General features: G+C 32.2%; 1 protein-coding gene across 2 annotated transcripts; it reads right to left on the bottom strand.

Moving 5' to 3' along the window:
* Nucleotides 1-836: 836 nt before the first annotated feature.
* LOC143076323 (carbonic anhydrase 1-like) lies at nt 837-17,061 on the bottom strand. Of its 2 annotated transcripts, none has more exons than XM_076252041.1 (8): nt 16,952-17,061; nt 8,661-8,690; nt 5,573-5,746; nt 4,661-4,809; nt 3,956-4,048; nt 3,086-3,149; nt 2,546-2,697; nt 837-1,641 (listed from the first exon to the last, which is right to left on the bottom strand). In XM_076252041.1, exons 1-8 carry the CDS (start codon nt 17,034-17,036, stop codon nt 1,528-1,530), a joined length of 861 nt encoding a protein of 286 aa, XP_076108156.1. In that variant the 5' UTR covers nt 17,037-17,061; the 3' UTR covers nt 837-1,527. The 2 variants fall into 2 exon arrangements, with proteins under 2 accessions (XP_076108156.1, XP_076108158.1); XM_076252043.1 differs by lacking the exon at nt 16,952-17,061 and adding an exon at nt 14,165-14,360.
* Nucleotides 17,062-21,838: the final 4,777 nt, after the last annotated feature.

The following is a 21,838-nucleotide window of genomic DNA, read 5'->3' as shown; positions in this document are numbered from 1 at the left end:
TTAGGAGTTGACATGAATATCAATCATATGGTCATTTTAATAAATTTCCTGTTGACAAAACTTTTCGAAAAACTAAGGATTTTCTAATCCCGTAAATAGACTGCCCTAGCCGTATTTGGCACAACTTTTGGGAATTTTGGGTCCTCAATGCTCTTTAACTTTATACTTATTTGGCTTTATAACTATTTTGATCTGAGCGTCACTGATGAGTTTTTTGTAGACAATACGCCCGTTTTGCGTATTAAAATAAAATCCTTGTTCCTTTGACAACTATTATGTATGCAAGTATATTATAGCTTAGGCAAATTAATAAATTCTACTAATACATGTAATAGGGAGAGTGTCTTTTGCAGGATGACCTATCGCATTTATGAGATTTTGGTTTAGTAACAAAAATCATTATCAAGACAAGATTAATGGTTGATCACAATAAAATTTACTTGAGGATGGTATTTAGGTATTTATTCATCAAGGTCATATCAACTCAATTACCTGTTATAAAATGCTGTAACTTGTTGTTATGACCCATAGCAACAATTAGAAATTCCGTAATGAAATCTAGTCTTACAGACTCAGCATTGCGAATTTATTTCAGACAATTGCATACGTATGTTCAAGAGTTCAGTAAAAAAACAAAGAAATATACATGTCAATAACCTGCAATAAAAAAGAAATACATTTCATTTGAAAGAAAAAGATTTTGTTATGTAGGAAATGATAAAAATGTTACATCTAATTTCAAACAAGAAATATATTATAAAAAATGAATTAAGCAATAAACAAAAAATGTGAGTTATTAAGAATGCTATTCAACATAAGATAAAAAAAAACAAGAACAGGTTTCAACGGATTTACTTGATCAAATTATGTTAATTAACAAAATCTTCTAGAAGTTAATGTGATTTTAAAGCATATATATGAATGGTGTTGTAGAATTCTGTCTTCATAATGATCAAGTTGATTAATTGTTAAAATTAATAAATGACCTATAGATTATTTTCAAACACAGCAATATATTGGATCTCTATGTACAATATAAGTATGCAAATACACAACTGTGAGAAAAATAGTGATTTTAATATGTAAATCATAATTTTCATTATACATATATCTGTATATTTAGGATTAATTCTCCTTACTTACAATTTTATTTCATAAACTATTCATTTTGAGATTATATTTGCACCAAGAACAATAATAAGCACCTTCTCCAGATATTTTTCATGCTTGCATTGATTTCTAATTTGCTTTAAAAAAAAGCTTGCTCAACAATTCCAACAAAAATATATTCAAACTAATCTACCAGTTATGTCCTTTCAGTCATGTAAAAAAATAAAAGTAAAAAAAAATTGATTGCATTAGCATTACCCGACATGTGAAGCAAATGATTAATATCAACAAAAGTGGAATTCACAATATCATAACACACAAATGGCAGTATTTCAAACAATGCAACTAACAAATATGGATAACATAAGATGTCCATTACATTTTAAAAGGGTCTTCTGACAACATTGAATGTTCATGTTAAGAAGAGTTGTTACAATTTGAAATAACAATTCTGCCATCTAATGGTCGTGGACTTCTGCAGTTGTGTATCAGATCCATATCTGTATTGCCAAGGTTTCTAAATTCTTGCAGCTGAAAAATGAAACATAATATTCCCTAGATGTTTTTATTTTAAATGTATTAACTGCCAAAGGATAACATATGAATTCCCACATTAAAAGCATGGATGGGAATAGTTATGATATACATACATAAATAAATAAGATGTGTTCTTCAAATAAAAATCAGTGAATACAGTTAAACCGCTATAGAGCAGTATAATTATATCAAATGTGTCTGTAAAATATTTTGTTTTTCACTTCCTTTTGTCTGCATATGATATTGAAAAAATATCATCTATCATTTTCTATTGTGTTGTAGAAATATAACAAAATGTTTACATCAAATGTTTGTTAATGATCAAAATCATATTTAAGTTAATTATAGTATTTTACAACCAATAATTATTACATTGAAGAGCCCAAACTACTGTAGTATTTTTATTAACAATTTAATGTAGCCCATTGTTTCCAAAATATATACACAGAAATTGGAAAGACCAATGCCATGTATTTTGTATTTTGAAATCTTAATGAAAATTTAAAACAGCAAGTGTTTATGTACAATTCTATTTCATGTAGAAGAATTTGCAAATGTAAAAGGGCTGTGTTTTAACAAAGTGTGAAGGGGGAGAGGACAACACACAGAAGTAGAGAAGTGATTCCTTTATATTACTTCTAGATAGTTACCTAGGTTGAAACTTCTATTTTCTACATAAAACAATGGCTGTTCAAAGTAAGGAATATGACAGTTGTTATCAATTCATTCGTTTGTGTTTGAGCTTTTGATTTTGCCTCTTGATTAGGGACTTTCCATTTTGAAATTTCTTTTGCTTTCGGTATTTTTGAGATTTTACTTTTTTCACTCTCCCGATTTATCTTTGTAAAATTATATGTCCATTAAACATTGACATATTTATATTTCACTGGTACTTTACCTGGTTCTCAGATAGGTAAATGTTTTCTTTAAACATAGTCCATATAACAGGAGCACATGGTGGAGTTGTCATTGATCCCAAGTATCTGTAGTAACACTTAGATGATGGTAGTAGTGAACTCAGTTTGAACCTTTGAAGAGGTAGTATGTCATCTGCCAAGAAGATACACATTATAGTAACACACAGTTTGTTAATACAAGAATTTGTAAATAATTTACGTTGTATCATAAGAGATTGCAAAAAAAAACTGTAAGCAAATAAAACAATATGAACCAACAAGGTAATACAGATTTTATGTCATTTATAGGTAAATAGTTTCAAATGAAAATGATGAGTTATCGCAAAAAAATGATTGTAATAGTTGGACAGGATCATATCATCTTCTCCAATAGCTAGATAAACTATGGTTAACTAAGAGTTGAGGATAATATAACAGATGTAAACAGACTCTGAAAATATATGATCTTTGAACAATTTATTTAGTTTATTCGTTACATTGAACCCGAAAGTATATTAATAAAATAATGGAAATATACATACCTTGTTTTTGAACATTTTTCACTTTGTCAGTAATTTCATCATAGTTTTTATTATGAGAACCAACCTGAAAACATCATAAAATAAATAATAAACTTTAAAGTTTGGAACATTTGGTTCTAATAACTAGATGCAAACTGTTAGTTCGGATACTTTTTTTTTACTCATACTGTACAATTGCTATGTCCAGAACAGCATTGCAACTAATAAGACTGATATATAGCTTAGGCATCTATAACAGATTGACTTGTGTCTTATAAGTCAATATGTTTCCCTGTATTGTCATCATCATGTGTTAGGGACAGTGTTGAATTGCTTTCTCTTCCTCAATGAATTCAAACCCAACATGTATTCAACATTTAAAAGTTGTCAATATAAATGTTTAATCCCCTTTATCCAGGATGCCAATGTGGTAAAAAAAAGTCAAATCAGTTAAAAAAAAAAGCATTTGATAATGATGACAATAATAAGGATGATGGTATCAGCATCCAGTGGCAAATAGCACATGAATACTTTGATGGAAATAAATTATATTTGTGAGATTTACATTTTACTAAAGATTGAAGGTTATGAGTTGAAAAGGTAGTTGTTTTTATTACACAAGACAAGTCATCAGTGGCAATATAAGCTGAGCAGCACTTTATGCAACACAGTTTCACATATTCTTAAAGAAAATATAAAATAAACAACTGCATGATACAATTAAATGTACATTTATATTTGAATCATTTCTTTTAGAGTAAAATATTTTTTTAAGATAAGGTATTTTAAAACAACGACAATGTCATAGATTTAGAAAGGGTTTGCAAGATCATTCTCTTCCGAAAAAAAAACCCCAATATAAACACATTCAGTTTTAACTAAAACACTTACATCTATTAGATAACCTAAAACAGCAAGTCCATTTTCGTTGTTTAAAGCTTCTCCAGCGTTTGAGTATTTATCTAGATGCATTACAATATGAAGCTGAAAAAATTGTTAATATAACATTATGCATTTTAATAAATCTCATAAACATATATTGTAGGTGTCCTTGAAAAGAAAATGTATATCAGGCCAAAAATAAAATTAAGATTGTTTGATGTTACCGACTAATTTTATAACAAAAATTGGTACAATTCTTTTGAAAAAAATATTTCTTACCTGCTCTTGCGTTATTTTCTTGTCTAAAAAAAAAATCCAAACCCTTCAAGACAGGGGTATGCAACATCAAACAAAGATTGTTTTAAGAGTGGCATAAGCAACTGTTAATATAACATATTTCATATTTTTTCATAAAAAAAATAATCACCCTTTGAGTTCTGTAACATATACCTTTTCTCTTATAAAAGACAATTTTCATATCAGACTTGGGGTTGGAGTCATAAAACTTTTCTCAGTGCTTGGAGCACTAAAATCGTGCTCCAAACATGACATCCGACATTTTGATTGGTTGATTTTGAAGTATGAGTACAAAAAACTGACTCGAAAGTTTTATGACTTGAAGGCCTCATGTTCATACAGGTTTAAAAAAAATTGTAATGCAACATAAGCAATTATCTGTTATTCAAACACACTTTTTTATTCTACACAACATACCTCAGCGGTCACCTGTTTTCCATCATATGTATGTTCTGAACCAACATTATTATTTGGTCCCCAGTGGAAATGGAATTGTTCTACTTTATACGTTCCTGGTAAACTCCCTCCTGTCACCTTAATATCATGTCCTTGAAGGTTTACTTGTACTAAAATAAATCAATATATTGAAGTACAATAACTAGTCAAACATATTGAACGATATGAACACAAATGGCTGTCAAAATGACGGCAAACTGGTTTTTTTTTCGTTTATTGTTGACAAAAAAGAACCACAAACAGCCCCAGTGTAAATTGCTAGATTCGACTAAATCTCGACACTGTCATCAGAAGAAAAATGCTTACATTTGTTCCCAGTTCTCTCGAATTATTGCACAAACACCTCATAAAGCGGAACTTTTACTAGTCGGTCTAGAATTGGTGAAAAAAATCCATTTAGGTAAGCAATGGTGATGATGTCGTGGCTGTTTCATGTCCAGTGACTAATTAATGCACATTTTAGGAGGTCAATATAAACCCTGCCTTATATAAGACCGACGTTATCATCCGTATTTTAACACGATAATCAACAAGGTACTAGTGCGCACAGTGGTGTATTCTTGGAGCAGAAAGAACAAAAGCCTTCTTTGTTCGCTAAATAGCATTATTACATGCTTTTTCACGATTTATACGACTTTTATCATACAATTTTTCTGCTAATAATCCCATTTAGAAAATCAGAACAATCTCTTTTAAAAAATCCTGGATTCGCCCGGGCGCAGATTGACATGACTCTGAGCCGAACAGTATTTGCTCTCTCTTACACTCCTAAATGTCACATGCTAATCGGAGAACAAGAAAATAAAAAAACTTCAGCATGTGCACGTTTACCATAGACCAAACAAGGCAGATATTTAAAAAAAATATACTTACTAGAACGTCCATGGTTTGTACACAAAACCATATCCACATCCCTAGTTTTTTCTAACTCCTGAAGGTTAAAGTTTTCCAAGGACGAGTCGTAGACGACATCGCTCGTCTTGATATCAATTGGAGACTGGAATTTGGCGTTGCACAGGGGAAACACTGTGTGCCATTCTTCTGGTACTATATAAAAGAAACAACATGACAGTGAAAACTTCAAGTGATTTTGTTTGTGTGTTCGTTTTCCAAATTTAGTATTTCCCCATTGAAATAAAACGGCCAAAATATTTCTTAGTGAAAAAGTAATTGTTTTCAAAAACTCTCTTTTTTTAAATATATATACTATGCGTCTTGTTCCCAGTATACTAAGCATAAATTATATGAGCCTCAAATAAGGCATCAAACATTCAACTTTTTGTTTTCCATTTTTTAGACAGGTTTGTTCTTTTTTAACAATTTTTGATTTTAACATTTTTTAATGCCCCGGTCACAACAGATCGTACGATTTTTTGTTGTTAGGGATCGATAAAATAGTTGTCGTGGCAATGCAGTGCAAAATGTCAATAAAATATTTCGAGTGGTCACAACAGCTACGACATATCCACGATGGTTCCACGAGGGGTACACGAAAGAATAAAAAAGACTTGTAATTGAACTGTTGTGGGTTTGTCGCAAGTTGTTCCTGCGACAGTCGAACGACAATCTGAGTTGTTTGAGGCTATTTTTTCGGTAGGTCTTTTCACCAAAAATTTACAAAAGAAAGGTGGAAGCAGTAAACGTGAATGATGTTGACCTTACGGAGGACCTCCTACCACAACCGAAACATATGACGATTCGAAAACTGTTGACAAATATTCATTCCCACCGAATTGTATTCAACTAAATAAAACGAAAAATATGTTGCACGACAAACGTACCACTGTCGTGCGACAGACAATCAATGTTGTGCGAGAATCGTCCAAAATTTGGTATTCGTGTGACAATCGTGCGACTGTATCATGATTGTCTTGCAACAGTCGTGATATTGTCGTTCGACATGCAGTCGTATGATTGTTTTCATTTAAAATAAATGGTTTATGTTGGTACCCACGACAATGTGTTTCTCGCACGACAGTCGCACGATTGTAGTAAGACAAAACGTACAGCGACAAGAACATCGCGCGGAACGTCTCAAAATATCGTGCGACTGTCGTGCGACTATCTTACGGTCCCAAATGACCTGCAATTTGACCAAATACCATGTCGTGGCACTGAATAGATGTGTCGTGGGTTCGTTGTCACCAGGGCTTAAATGCAAAATAATCTGTACAAGTTGGGCACTAGAAAAACGGTAAATTTCTATTGACATTTTTTTAGGATTATACATCATTTATTTTCGTTTTGTTTATTTGTGATCGATCTGGTAATATCAGATGAATCAGATTGGTAGACATGCAAGTTTAAGTAATTATCTTTCAATTATCTAGACTGGCGTATTGAACAATTAACAACGATGAATAGAATGGCTTAAAACAAAGGCATCATAAATTGGGTAAAACGTCAAAGAAAATATAGACTTCACAATCAAGACGATACCAAGTTATTATATTGTAGTTGTGCCAGTCGATTTGACTGCTAGTAATACCAGAGATTGACAGAACAAAAGACGGATCAGAATGAGATACAGCACTTCACAACAACTACTATACTAAATAAATAGGAAGATTGAAATCCAAAAAATGTCCAGCGACACATATTACATAAGTATATTCTGGAAAATACGTTGTCAATGTCTTATAATTCCATGTAGGTTATTCAATTAAAAATTTCTCGGAAACGGGCCCTTTAATTGAATTAAATTAGATATTCTTATCCCGTTATAATCTAACTCTTATTATATAAACATAGGTAGATGTGGCATGATCGACCAATTTGCAAATGACGGATCTTGAAGCCAAGACATGTAAAATAATTCAAACGAGAAAACTAACATACATGTATAAAACAGTAAATGAAAAACGAATATGATATACAGCATCAAATGACAACCGCTGAATTACTGGATCAGGCACAGATATACTGTATATGCGGCGAAGTTAAAGCATTTTTCCAGAACAAAACTTTCCGCTACACCAGCTAACCCTGAACAATGGTGTAACAGTATACAAGATTAGAACTATAAAAAAATAGCTGAAAAGGATTAATAAATGTACGGCATATTTTTCGTTTATTGTTTTAGTAGAAATCAAACAATTTGTTTTCTCTTTCAAATTGTTTCATATTTCGTCATGTTATAGTCCACTGTATGGTATTTGTCATTGATTAACATATTAGTAAATGTGATACGGTGACCAATAGTCGTGTTGGTATTAGCTAAGCATTTTGGAAAAGGTAATACGGTGACCATTTATAGTGTTGGTTTTGGCTTAGCGTTTTGGTAAAGGCCATACCTGACCAGTATTCGTATGTATATATTATATGATTGTAAAGGACAAACGAATCCCCTGTAAAGTAAGCGTTACTGTTAGCTAGGTACAACAGAAAAGGAGTAGCAGTTTGAAAGTGTTAAGGATTATCTTTCTTGCATTTGTTGCAATTGGAGTTTTTTGTAAGAAAATGCAGTAAAAAGGGACTAAAGCTTACGTTTACCAAAGATGGACGTCAGGAATGTTGTTTGTACATATATATCATAACATCATACCTTATGTCCTTGCACATGTAGGTGTACTATACTGTATAAATTGACATACAATTAGGTTACTACGTACGTAATATATAATCCAAATATAGTACAGTATTGCCATTGTACAAATTAAGTATGGTACTTAATGTAAGATGCAAAAGCACAAAAGCAACAAGAAAATATATAGTGAGGTACAACGAAAATACATTTTAAAAGCAGTGGCGGATCCAACGGGGGGGGGGGGGGGGGGGGGGGGGGGGGGGGTTCGGGCGTAGGAACCCCCCATTTTTCTGGACGAGTTGGAACCCCCCCCTTCGCTCTAGGTTGGGAACCCCCTTTTCAAGTAAATGGCTGGATCCGCCCCTGAAAAGTATCATGATTTATTGTCTTGACCTACCCCCTCCCCCTTTTTTAATGAATCATAAATATACATACCTATTCCCTGTCGGTATCCCCAGTTATGAGCTGCAAAATAAAGATTAAGAATTAAGCGTACACTTGTTCTGTTGTTATAATTTAATTACGATTTTATGAATACTATCTTACTTTGTAAAAACTGAAAGTTTACAAAAAGTGTTATCATCCAGTGTGATGAAAAAAGCTAAATATAAGGGAGCTACCATTTGATTTTTATGGGGGGGCTAGGATGAAATTTGAAAAAAATAGGCAGGACAGGAGTTTTGAGTAAAAAAACTAGAGGCTCTAAAGAGCCTGTGTCGCTCACCTTGGTCTATGTGCATATTAAACAAAGGACACAAATGGATTCATGACAAAATTGTATTTTGGTGATGGTGATGTGTTTGAAGTTCTTACTTTACTGAACGATTTTGCTTCTTACAATTATATCTATAATGAACTTTGCCCATTAGTAACAGAGAACTATATTTGGTAAAAATTTACATATATTTACCAAATTAATGAAAATTGTTAAAAATTGACTATAAAGGGCAATAACTCCTTAAGGGGTCAATTGACCATTTAGGTCATGTTGACTTATTTGTAGATCTTACTTTGCTGAACATTATTGCTGTTTACAGTTTATCGCTATCTATAATAGTATTCAAGATAACCAAAAACGGCAAAATTTCTTTAAAAATTACCAATTGGAGGGCAGCAACCCAACAACCAGTTGTCCAATTCATCTGAAAAATTCAGGGCAGATAGATATTGACTTGATTAACAATTTAACTTCTTGTCAGATTTGCTCTAGATGCTTTGAATTCATAGTTATAAGCCAAAAACTGCATTTTACCCCTATGTTCTATTTTTAGCCGTGGCGGCCATCTTGGTTGAATGGCCAGGTCATCGGACACATTTTTCAAACTAGATACCCCAAAGATGATTGTGGCCTAGTAGTTTCAGTGGAGATTTTGTAAAAGATTACTTAGATTTATGAAAAATGGTTAAAGATTGACTATAAAGGGCAATAACTCCTAAAGGGGTCAACTGACCATTTTGGTCATGTTGACTTATTTGTAGATCTTACTTTGCTGAACATTATTGCTGTTTACAATTTATCTCTATCTATAATAATATTCAAGATAATAACCAAAAACAGCAAAATTTCCTCAAAATTACCAATTCAGGGGCAGCAACCCAACAACCGATTGACCGATTCATCTGAAAATTTCAGGGCAGATAGATCTTGACCTGATAAACATTTTTATCCCATGTCAGATTTCCTCAAAATGCTTTGGTTTTTGAGTTATAAGCCAAAAACTGCATTTTACCCCTATGTTCTATTTTTAGCGGTGGCGGCCATCTTGGTTGGTTGACCAGGTCACGCCACACACTTTTTGAACGAGATACCCCAAAGATGATTGTGGCCAAGTTTGGATTAATTTGGCCCAGTAGTTTCAGAGGAGAAGATTTTTGTAAAAGATTAATTTAATTTATGAAAAATGGTTAAAATTGACTATAAAGGGCAATAACTCCTAAACGGGTCAACTGACCATTTTGGTCATGTTGACTTATTTGTAGATCTTACTTTGCTGAACATTATTGCTGTTTACAGTTTATCTCTATCTATAATAATATTCAAGATAATAACCAAAAACAGCAAAATTTCCTCAAAATTACCAATTCAGGGGCAGCAACCCAACAACCGATTGACTGATTCATCTGAAAATTTCAGGGCAGATAGATCTTGACCTGATAAACATTTTTATCCCATGTCAGATTTCCTCAAAATGCTTTGGTTTTTGAGTTATAAGCCAAAAACTGCATTTTACCCCTTTGTTCTATTTTTAGCCGTGGTGGCCATCTTGGTTGGTTGACCAGGTCACGCCACACATTTTTTAAACTAGATACCCCAAAGATGATTGTGGCCAAGTTTCGATTAATTTGGCCCAGTAGTTTCAGAGGGGAAGATTTTTGTAAAAGATTACTTTAATTAACGAAAAATGGTTAAAAATTGACTATAAAGGGCAATAACTCCTAAACGGGTCAACTGACCATTTTGGTCATGTTGACTTATTTGTAGATCTTACTTTGCTGAACATTATTGCTGTTTACAGTTTATCTCTATCTATAATAATATTCAAGATAACCCAAAACAGCAAAATTTCCTCAAAATTACCAATTCAGGGGCAGTAACCCAACAACCGATTGACCGATTCATCTGAAAATTTCAGGGCAGATAGATCTTGACCTGATAAACATTTTTACCCCATGTCAGATTTGCTCTAAATGCTTTGGTTTTTGAGTTATAAGCCAAAAACTGCATTTTACCCCTATGTTCTATTTTTAGCCGTGGCGGCCATCTTGGTTGGTTGACCGGGTCACGCCACACATTTTTTAAACTAGATACCCTAATGATGATTGTGGCCAAGTTTGGTTTGATTTGGCCCAGTAGTTTCAGAGGAGAAGATTTTTGTAAAAGTTAACGACGACGGACGACGACGGACGACGGACGACGGACGACGGACGACGACGGACGACGGACGCCGGACGCCAAGTGATGAGAAAAGCTCACTTGGCCCTTCGGGCCAGGTGAGCTAAAAAGGCAGGATGAGCAACTTGGTAAAAAAAAAAAGGCAGGATGACAATTTGTGTAAAAAAAGTCAGGATAAACTAATAAAAAAAAAGGCAGGACCGAATAGAGTAAAAAATAAAAAGGCAGGACAGAGATTACAACTAAAAAAAAAAAGCAGGACAAAATTTTTCATCCTAGCCCCCCCATAAAAATCAAATGGTAGCTCCCTAACAAATAAAAATTGAGAATGGAAATGGGGAATGTGTCAAAGAGACAACAACCCGACCATAGAAAAAACAACAGCAGAAGGTCACTAACAGGTCTTCAATGTAGCGAGACATTCCCGCACCCGGAGGCGTCCTTCAGCTGGCCCCTAAACAAATATATACTAGTTCAGTGATAATGAACGCCATACTAATTTCCGAATTGTAAGCAAGAAACTAAAATTAAAAAAATACAAGACTAACAAAGGCCAGAGGCTCCTGACTTGGGACAGGCGCAAAAATGCGGCGGGGTTAAACATGTTTATGAGATCTCAACCCTCCCCCTATACCTCTAGCCAATGTAGAAAAGTAAATGCATAACAATACGCACATTTAAAATTCAATTCAAGAGAAGTCCGAGTCTGATGTCAGAAGATGTAACCAAAGAAAATAAACAAAATGACAATAATACATAAATAACAACAGACTACTAGCAGTTAACTGACATGCCAGCTCCAGACTTCAATTAAACTGATTGAAAGATTATGATTTAATCATATGAATATCAGGCACAATCCTTCCCGTTAGGGGTTTAGTATCATACCATCATAACATATATGAGAAGAACATAACCCGTGTCATGCCAACAACTGTTTTTTTAATAAATGTGTTTAGTTCCGATGCAAAGACCCTATAACATGTATAAGTGAATCAATATTAACGCCAAAATAAGCAATCTTTAGTGACCTGACAACAGTATCGTAACTATATCCCTTCTTGATAAGTCTATTTAAAGATTTTGTTAGTTTCTGAGGTGAATACTGACATTTTTGTGCTTTATAAAGAATATTTCCATAAAAAATTGGATGTGAAATACCTGAACGTATAAGAAGTCTGCATGTTGAGTTATATTTACGAATGATGTCCTTAAACCGATGATAAAATTTAGTAAATGTTTTGACTAGTTTGTGATATCGAAAACCCTGGTGTAATAATTTTTCAGTAATACATAAATTTCTCTCGTTAAAATCTAAAACATTGTTACATACACGAGCGAATCGTACAAGTTGAGATATATAAACACCGTAAGATGGTGACAATGGAACGTCACCATCTAAAAATGGATAATTAACGATAGGAAATGAAAAATCATCTCTTTTATCATAAATTTTAGCATTAAGCTTTCCGTTAGTGATATAGATATCAAGATCGAGGAAAGGGCAGTGGTAATTGTTAGTATTAGCTTTATTTAAAGTAAGTTCAACAGGATAAATTTCTTTAGTATACATACTGAAGTCGTCATTATTGAGAGCCAAAATGTCATCCAAATATCTAAAAGTATTATTAAATTTGTTTATGAGATGTTGTTTCGATGGGTCTTTGCTGATTTTTGTCATAAATTGTAACTCATAGCAATACAAAAACAGGTCCGCAATAAGTGGTGCACAGTTAGTCCCCATTGGAATTCCAATAACCTGACGATATACGGAATCTCCAAAACGAACAAAAATGTTATCTAGTAAAAATTCAAGGGCATATTATATATTATCAAAGCATGTCCAATTGACATAGTTTTTTTGTTTATTGCTACTAAAAAATGACCTAAAAGAGTTTGAACATATATATTCACATTCTGACTTTTTAAATGCCCATTTAATTAGGTGGGTGATTTTTTTCTTAATGAGAATGTGAGGCAATGTGGTATACAGGGTAGAAAAATCAAAACTTTGAACAGATTCAAAATCACCAATATAAGCATGCAATTTATCAAGTACTTCCAACGAGTTCTTGACACTCCAAAAGTAATTAATTAACTATTTTAAAACATGTATGCTATTTTCTTTCTGACCCCTAGGTATTATTATACAGCAGTTCTTAATATAATTGATCATACAACAATTTTTCTGATCTAAAATTATTTTCCCGAAAAAATGAGGGCCGCTTATTTCATCAAAACCACAGGATGCGTCTAATTGAAAGAAACACATATCTAGCGAAAAGAAGCTGCTTCAGTTCCATGAGTTCCATCGTCACCAAATACCGGTAAAATGAAAATAGATTTTACCTAGTTAAAAATTCACTCACAATTCAGAAAAGACCAGTATTAAATTTTGTCCAAAAATAATCCAATTTTAGGTTCTAAATACAGGCATGACAGGATGTAAATGATGTATACCGCCACGGAGTATGCATTTATTTTCAGTCTACAAAATCGTAATTTACAAATTTATACATGACTCATGCACTCTAATTTAAAAGTAATAATGTACATGATATAATCAATTCATTCAAAATCAATGTTTTATTGTTTTCACTATTATCATGATTATAACATGTATAATAGAATAACAAATCTAGAAAAAAATATATACTAATTCAGTATATAAACTAAAAAATGACAAATTCCTAATTAAAAGAAAAATCTAATCATTTGTAACATATTTTTATTCACAAAATGTTAATCTTAATTCACAAGTCATAAATGATATTATTTATTTGAAATTGATTCGTTTCGATTGTAACAAATTTCCCTTTAGACCCTCGCAAACAAGGGGAGTAAGCAAGGAGGGTTATTAACCGAATCAAACACTAATCCTGTTGTACATCAAAATGTGTAAATTAAATCCTGTTGTGCGATATGACAAATGACCACAACAATACAATGTGTGTAGTAAACACAGCGAACATTTAAAAGGTGTGTAAATTATGTGTATAATTATCATGGCGATGTTAACTTTTTGTAAAAATAGTTATTTGCTTACCTTTTCTTATCAATCCATTAAATATTGATCGTGAAGATTTCACAAATACCAATCTTGTTATCCGTGTACACATCTGATTGATTGATTGAAAATTTCAACACGGTTAAAATGGATTTTAGTACACGATTTAGTTAATACGCTTGATACAGGTCTATCAGATAACCCTGCCTAAGCCTCAATTATTTAACCGGTGTATGGTCAATAAAATTGTTGTCAATTTCTAACGGTGTAAAATTAAAAACTTGACTCCTTCATATTGGAACAGGAAAGCATCGCAAATATTTATTTGTAGAACTGTATGAAGAATTTATTGAGAAAAAAAGAAAGAATAGAATATCCTGGCCAAGCTAACATAAAAATAAATTATTTTAATCAAAACAGGATATGAAAAGAGAAAAATCTGCAACACAAATTGCAGGAATAAATTTAAGCCATTGTGTACACGTACAAAAGTGAAGCATAATTTACATTGAATATATTCAGTGTAGACCAGAACAAGCAATATCAAAATGCTGCATCAAAGTGGCTGAGGACTCTTATTTAAATCATGCATATTAACAATAGATGAAAATGAATACTGCGGCAAAAATATCAGATTGTCGTTCTCATGGTTTTTATTAAATACAATATTGTTTAATTTTAGTTCAACATGTTCAATACGAATATTGATAGGAATTATATTCAAGGAAGAAAAAGTAGAGAAGAGAAGTCTTGTTTCATTATCGACACACAACATACTTTGCAATAAAGTAGAAGGTAGCTTTTATACTTATTCTGAGATAAATGGTAGAATATGGTTCGTATTTGTGCTCCATCTTAAGATTTTTGTGTAGTGATTTGTGGATGATTGTTAACATTTTGCGGCGGTTTTTTCTTATTTAAGAAATGAGAGGTTTTACTTTGTGTGAATTTATTGGGGGTGTATAAACGTTGACCGTGTTACATTTTTCATGGTTATGAATTCCTGTGTCTTTCTAGAACATGGATTCTGAAGTTTTTTCGTGAAGATTGGGTCATTGTCAAGTGGGAGTTGAGCTAGCTATTAAACCAGACTTAATCCACTATTTCTGCGCAAGGGAAATGCCTGTATCATGTGTATATACAAAGTCAGGAAAATGACAGTTGTTTTAATTCCATTCGTTTGTTGTGTTTGAGACATTAATGTTGGCACTTGACAAAGGACTTCCCGTTTCGAATTTTCCTTAAATTAGTCTGACTAGATTTTTTGTTATTTAACTTTTCACTGCAACTGCAGATTTGATAATATCCCATCATAAATTAATTGTGCATTTAAAAATGTGCTCTGATATGACTGGAATATATATAGTTATGAGAAGGTATGATTTGGTCACTTTATATAAAAAAGACTTGAAGATGTGGTATGATTGCCAATGAGACAACTATCCACAAAAGACCAAAATGACACAGACATTAACAACTATAGGTCACCGTACGGCCTTCAACAATGAGCAAAGCCCATACCACATAGTCAGCTATAAAAGGACCCGATAAGACAATGTAAAACAATTCAAACGAGAAAACTAACGGCCTTATTTATGTAAAAAAATGTTAGGCCACTTGAATTCCCAAAACAAAATTAATGTATTATAACACCATTTAGACGCAACTTCATATTTAGACATTGTAAGACATTTGTGATTCATTCTTACTGACATTTTTATTTGTATTTGTCTGTTGATCATCAGTATTCATATTTAAAATTGTATTTTGTCCTTATTCCTCTTAAAGTTGGTGAAATCTGCAGAAAGTGTAAAAATTCTCGCATTGATAAATAAAGAACAGAGATAAAAAGAGTATTAGAAAGAAAATAACGAATCTAGAGAAAAATGTCATGCTAAAATATTATTCTCATATAATAAATAAAGGTTGTACAATATGAGGGGGGGAGGGGGGGGGGGTCGCAGGGGTCATCATCCAGAAATCCCGAGCTTAAAAACATGAAATCACGAGGTTACGAATTAAAAAAGAATTCTCGGACCCCGAAATCCCGAGCTTAAAAACATCTGATCCCGACGTCCCTAAAAAGGTCCTGCACCCCCAACCCCATATATATGAGAACAAAAAATAGAAAGAATAGAAAAAAAATCGCATAAAAAGAGTCAGAAATAATAGAACCCCACCCAGACCCACAGTAATATTCGATACTTTATTTTTTTGCTTTAACTCCGTCCTATACGTCGGACGAAGGCCTCAAAGCAAAAAAAAAAAAAAAATAAATAAATAAATAAATAAAAAATAAATAAATAAATAAATATAAAAAAAACTTGCAAGACGTTATAATTATTTGGACTATCCGATATAAGTATTACTATTAGATTTACACAAATCAAATATTTTGGTATTGAGTTTTTAGGGGCGGGTAGTCCAAATAATTATGACGTCTGGAATGGCTATTTTATTTATTTTTCTGTGAAGGCGTCCCAGAAAAAAAGTTGAAATAGCCTTGCCAGACGTCAGAATTATTTGGACTAGGGGGCGGGGTAAAAATCTTTTCTGTTACAGTACAAGTATAAATTTAAATTAAACACTTACTGTGAAATGACCATTTTACGTCAGCTGCATACATTTCACCATATTTATGACGACACAGTTATAATGCACTTATATCAAAACTTAAAAGGAAGTGACCTCTCTGCTCTCAGACTAATACTATGTTGAGTGCTCTGATTATTTTTAAACTGTAAATTTATCAATGAAATTTTAAAAAGTTTGCAGAATATGTTTACTATTTGAAATATCTTCGGACGAATACGGCTCCTATTATACCTCCTCCTTTTTGTAGACGAAACACATTACTGTATGACATAACACTGTGGCTCTTTACTATCCGGCATGTCCGAAGCGGAAACATTTTATATCGGCCTTGAGTAAGGGAAGTAACTCGAGAAAAGGGAAAATATAATCTAAATTTAGAATCGAAGTTGAAACTGAAACTGTACTTGTATGATAAAAATAGAACACGGCACAAAGAGAAAACAAACTTTTGCATGTTCTAGACAGAGTTCGAATAAAGTATTCTGATGCATATGTACTGCAAATCCCCCTCTTTCTTCACGATAAAGGATATTCGATCATATTATAATAGTCCTTAAATTTTGTATGCGTATTTTTTAATGATCGGCTTTAATTTTTATGCCAGTTTTCTCTATTCTTTACAAATTTTGCCAGGTATTTTCTATTCTTAACAATTTAGCATTCATTATTCTCTACTCATTATTTTTCAAGCTTTTTTTTTTCTTGCTACTATCTATTAAAAAAATTCTATTATCTATTAAATTAAAAATGAAATAAATGACTCTCAATTTGTCAAGCATTTTCTATTCTTAATAATTTAGCATTCATTATTCTCTATTCATTATTTTTAAGCCTGTTTTTTACTATTATCTATTGTAAATTCTATTATCAATTATATTCTATTAAAAAAAAATGAAATAAATGAATATTAATTAAAAAGATTTATAGAAAATATTTGACGAAAGTAAGAAAGTAGTAAATAATTTATTTTGAAAAGATATTGAACTACGTTCTATCCCTTTTCCGATCAGTGACTTTAAGACAAAAAACAGCTATGAAAGTTATCTTCGCCAGCTTTTGAGACCTGACAAGCGAAAATTATTAATAGTATTCCTATTTTTTTTCCATGAATAAACTTTAAACATTACCCAAGTTCTGACAAAAGATTTGACAAAGCCGTTTAAAATCAGTTTTGTCTGAATTTGTAATTCGAAAACTGACTCTTTTTACATAAATGAATACGAGTTATTGCACTTATTTTAGTTCCAGGGCAGTGTTTCATATTATTTCACGGGTTAGTAGTGCAATAACCTTTTTGTATCATACATGTGTATAGTTCCAAATATGTAGCATTATTGATTAATCTACATCCGATTCCTTCAAAACTGATGACAGCACATTTTCCAATTCCGCCATGAACGTGATTATCTCTCATACATAGTTATACTTGTCCGGAAATATATCGTTTATCTAGTAAATTATTATATAAAACTAATATTTAGCCTTTTCTAAACGTTGACTAATCTTACAAATTTATGGAGCTCATTCTGTATGGTGGGTCCTTCTCCCCCGGGAATCATAAATGCTTTAAAAATATCATATATCATATAATTATACTATATACTATACTATGATCGTTACATGTTACAGGTGAAATGCAGGGTACTTGCACTGAATGAAATGTATGTTTTGACCTATTCATATACGACAGACAATGAATGAATGTACTGTTTCTGCTTGCCCCATGTCATTCAACTAAGACGGATGCTGGACATTGTTGTAAAATAACCAGGTCAAATATAGTTTGTATGTAGTTATTTAAAAGAAGATGTGGTATGATTGCAAATGAGACAACTCTTGGCAAGTGACCAAAATGACACAGAAATAAACAACTATGGGTCATCGTACGGCCATTTATGTATGTAATGTAGGTTTTTGCCTTGAACTGGGTAATACGATTGTACTTACATTAAGGACATACATAAGCTATGATATATAGTGTAGACAAAGATTTCTGACTTGTAAAAAGTTCAAGTGTGTCCTGTTAAGCTTCAATCTAATTCATTGCAGTGACTTCCCATGTCCCGAAGCGCCTAACTTAACATATCAACTATTATGTGTTGTCCGAATCCATATTATATCTTTTTTTTTCAATCTCAGCTTTTAAAATTCAAAACAAAATGCGTATTATTAGCTTTCAAACTTAAATTTTCATTCTCAAATGATTAACATTTAATTTGATTTGATTAAATTAACCTATATTTTATAACTAAACATTTACTTTTTACCTTGTATTACATTTATAATAAAGCGTATCACACAGTTAAAAGTGCCTGAGATTTTTTATGGTTATCTCCTTATTTCTTTTTTTTTTTCATCCTCTCAAAATCACATTACTCTTAGAATATAACAGTTGCTGTTGGTATTTGTTTTTAAAAAAAGAAGCTTGTTAAAAAAAAAGTTTTTTTTAGAATTTTTAAAGGAAAAGATTTAAATACAATATTTGAAAGATGTTGTGGATGCGTTACATTTATTGTCGTCCTAAATTTCTTCTAACTGTCATTCAAATACATGTACACATGTATTATCTCGCAATTTATAAATATCTCATACATGCTATTATTCAAAATATAAATGTGTTTACAAACTGATTTCTTTAAAAACTTATGTTAACATGGTTAATATAAGTAATCTCGATTTGTGAAGTTTCTTACACAGACAATATCTACAGTAAACACGTTTGTTTTGAATTTTGGATTAATTGATTGCGTTGAACGTCCAGTGGCAAATATCCTAAACATTTTCAGGAAGGAAGAGAACAACTGTATAGTAACTACAATAAGTAAGTCATGTAATTGGGGACTTCCAGTCGGGAAATTTGGAATGTCACTGCAAAATAAGGGTTATTGTATATGGACAGACATTTTGCCTTTTAATAGACCATTTACAGATCACTCAAATAATTGTGGCAAAGATTCCTAACGTGCAGAATTGAACGTTTTACGTTTTTTGTTTTTCTTTTGTTTTTTAAATTTCAATCTATTTCTATTTGACTTATTTTACAAATCTCCAAGTGGTATTATCTTTTACAAACTTTAAATTTCGTTTGGTCTTATAGTTCCGATGTATGCTGACGTGTTTTTAATAGTTATACATTATTAGTTATATGGCTGACTTGTAGCTTCTCATGTATTCTCTTAGTAGTACATCATCGGATTTATTAAGTTCTTGTAGATTCTCATGTTTACTCATAGTCATAGTAATACACCATTGGATTCATTTTGATCCTGTAGGTTCTCATGTATTGTCATAGTAATACATCATTAGAACACTTTTGTTTTTGTAGCTTCTCATGTATTCTCATAGTCATAGTAATACATCATTGGAATAATTTTGTCTTGTAGTTTCTCATGTATTCTCATAGTAATACATCATTAGAACACTTTTTTTTTGTAGCTTCTCATGTATTCTCATAGTCATAGTAATACATCATTGGATTCATTTTGGTCCTGTAGGTTCTCATGTCTTCTCATAGTAATACATCATTAGAACACTTTTGTTTTTGTAGCTTCTCATGTTTTCTCATAGTCATAGTAATACATCATTGGATTAATTTTGTCTTGTAGTTTCTCATGTATTCTCATAGTAATGCATGATCCTAAAAATAACTCATCATTTCATTCATTTTGATCTTGTAGATTTATGTATTCTCATTGAAGACCTGTTGGTGACCTTCTGCTGTTGTCTGCTCTATGGTCGGGTTGTTGTCTCTTTGGCACATTCCCCATTTCCATTCTCAATTTCATCATAGTAATGCATCATTGGGTTTCATTCCATTTGGCTTGAGCGTGTCTAATGAAGGAAACATTATATAATCTCAAATTAAATTATATTTTGTATGTTTCTTTTTTATGATTTTCTTTTTCTATATAAATGGTAATATTGTGTAAAAACGAATACATCTATATGACTGCAAGTGTGGTACTTTTGTAATCTTCAGATTCTGCAAATGTTTTCACCAATAAATCACTGAGTCAAAATTTTCGTAAATAAATACTCATAGAAAGTACGGGAAAACGTTTGTTCCAGTAAATTTCTTTTTTTTAGAAATGAACTTTGTTTCTAAATAAAAATACATAACTTACTTCCAAGGAGATTTTGTTATGGTGGAGAATTAAGTCTAGAAGATCTTATTAAGTGGATACCGGCTAATAGAATGATATTTTCGAGCGGAGGAACAAGATGCTTGAAGCTGTTTATTTTCTCCTTGACAAAACTTATGAATTACTACGTTTCGTCAATAAAGTGCACCGACAGAATGTATACTAGGTATTTTCATGGACAACACGTGTGTCCCTTTATCACCAGACTTATGTTGTACTGTTACACCACTGTCCCAGGTTAGAGGGTTGGAATCTTGCTAACATGTTAAACCTCACCACATTCTGTATACATGTACGTGCATGTCCCAAGTCAGGAGCCTATTATGCAGTGGTTGTCGTTTGTTGTTATGTTACATATTTTGTTTTTCGTACATTTATGGTACATAAATTAGCCTGTTAGTTTCATGTTTGAATTGTTTTACATTTGTGATTTCGGGGCCTTTTATGGCTGACTTTGCGCTATGGGCTTTGCATGTTGAAAGCTGTATGGTGACCAAAAGTTGGTAACTGTTGATCTCTTGTGAAGAGTTGTCTCTTTGCAATCCTAATCATTTTTTTGTATTGTAAAATCATCAATAGTTTTCTAAATATTCTGTCGAAATTACCAAAAGCAACTTATCATAAACGGTAATTACTCAGTCTGTCCTTTTCCTGAATTAGATATTTCAATTTTATACGGGAAAGTCTTCACAAACGTTCCGGCCGACAAAAGGGACGATTTGTCCTTCCCTATTGATAATTTCTCTTTTTTTGGATGGCGATGTTCCTTTGGCAATGTCTAACTGGTAAATTTATAAGTCGTGGATTTCGTTATCGCAACTTACTTGAAACCTGTACTAAATCTTTAATAATATAATCAGTACAAAGACTTGGTTCGAAAGTTGGACTGCACCTTATTTCAATCAGAATAGCTCATCCTAATTTTAATGAAGGTGTTGTTTACTAATCATTAAAATTAAGAAACGATCAGGTTAAA

Source organism: Mytilus galloprovincialis, chromosome 5 (genome assembly GCF_965363235.1).
Source record: "Mytilus galloprovincialis chromosome 5, xbMytGall1.hap1.1, whole genome shotgun sequence".
NCBI lineage: Eukaryota > Metazoa > Mollusca > Bivalvia > Mytilida > Mytilidae > Mytilus > Mytilus galloprovincialis.
Note: the sequence above shows the minus strand (reverse complement) of the source record. Positions and strands in the feature narration are given on the sequence as shown.

Coding starts and splice junctions, on each gene's coding strand:
- LOC143076323 (XM_076252041.1), bottom strand. CDS start 17,036: ATGTTTCCGCTTCGGACATGCCGGATAGTAAAGAGCCACAGTGTTATG. Junction 4,049..4,660: donor GAAAACAGGTGACCGCTGAG/GTATGTTGTGTA, acceptor CAATTTTTTCAG/CTTCATATTGTAATGCATCT. Junction 1,642..2,545: donor TTTACCTATCTGAGAACCAG/GTAAAGTACCAG, acceptor TTCATTTTTCAG/CTGCAAGAATTTAGAAACCT.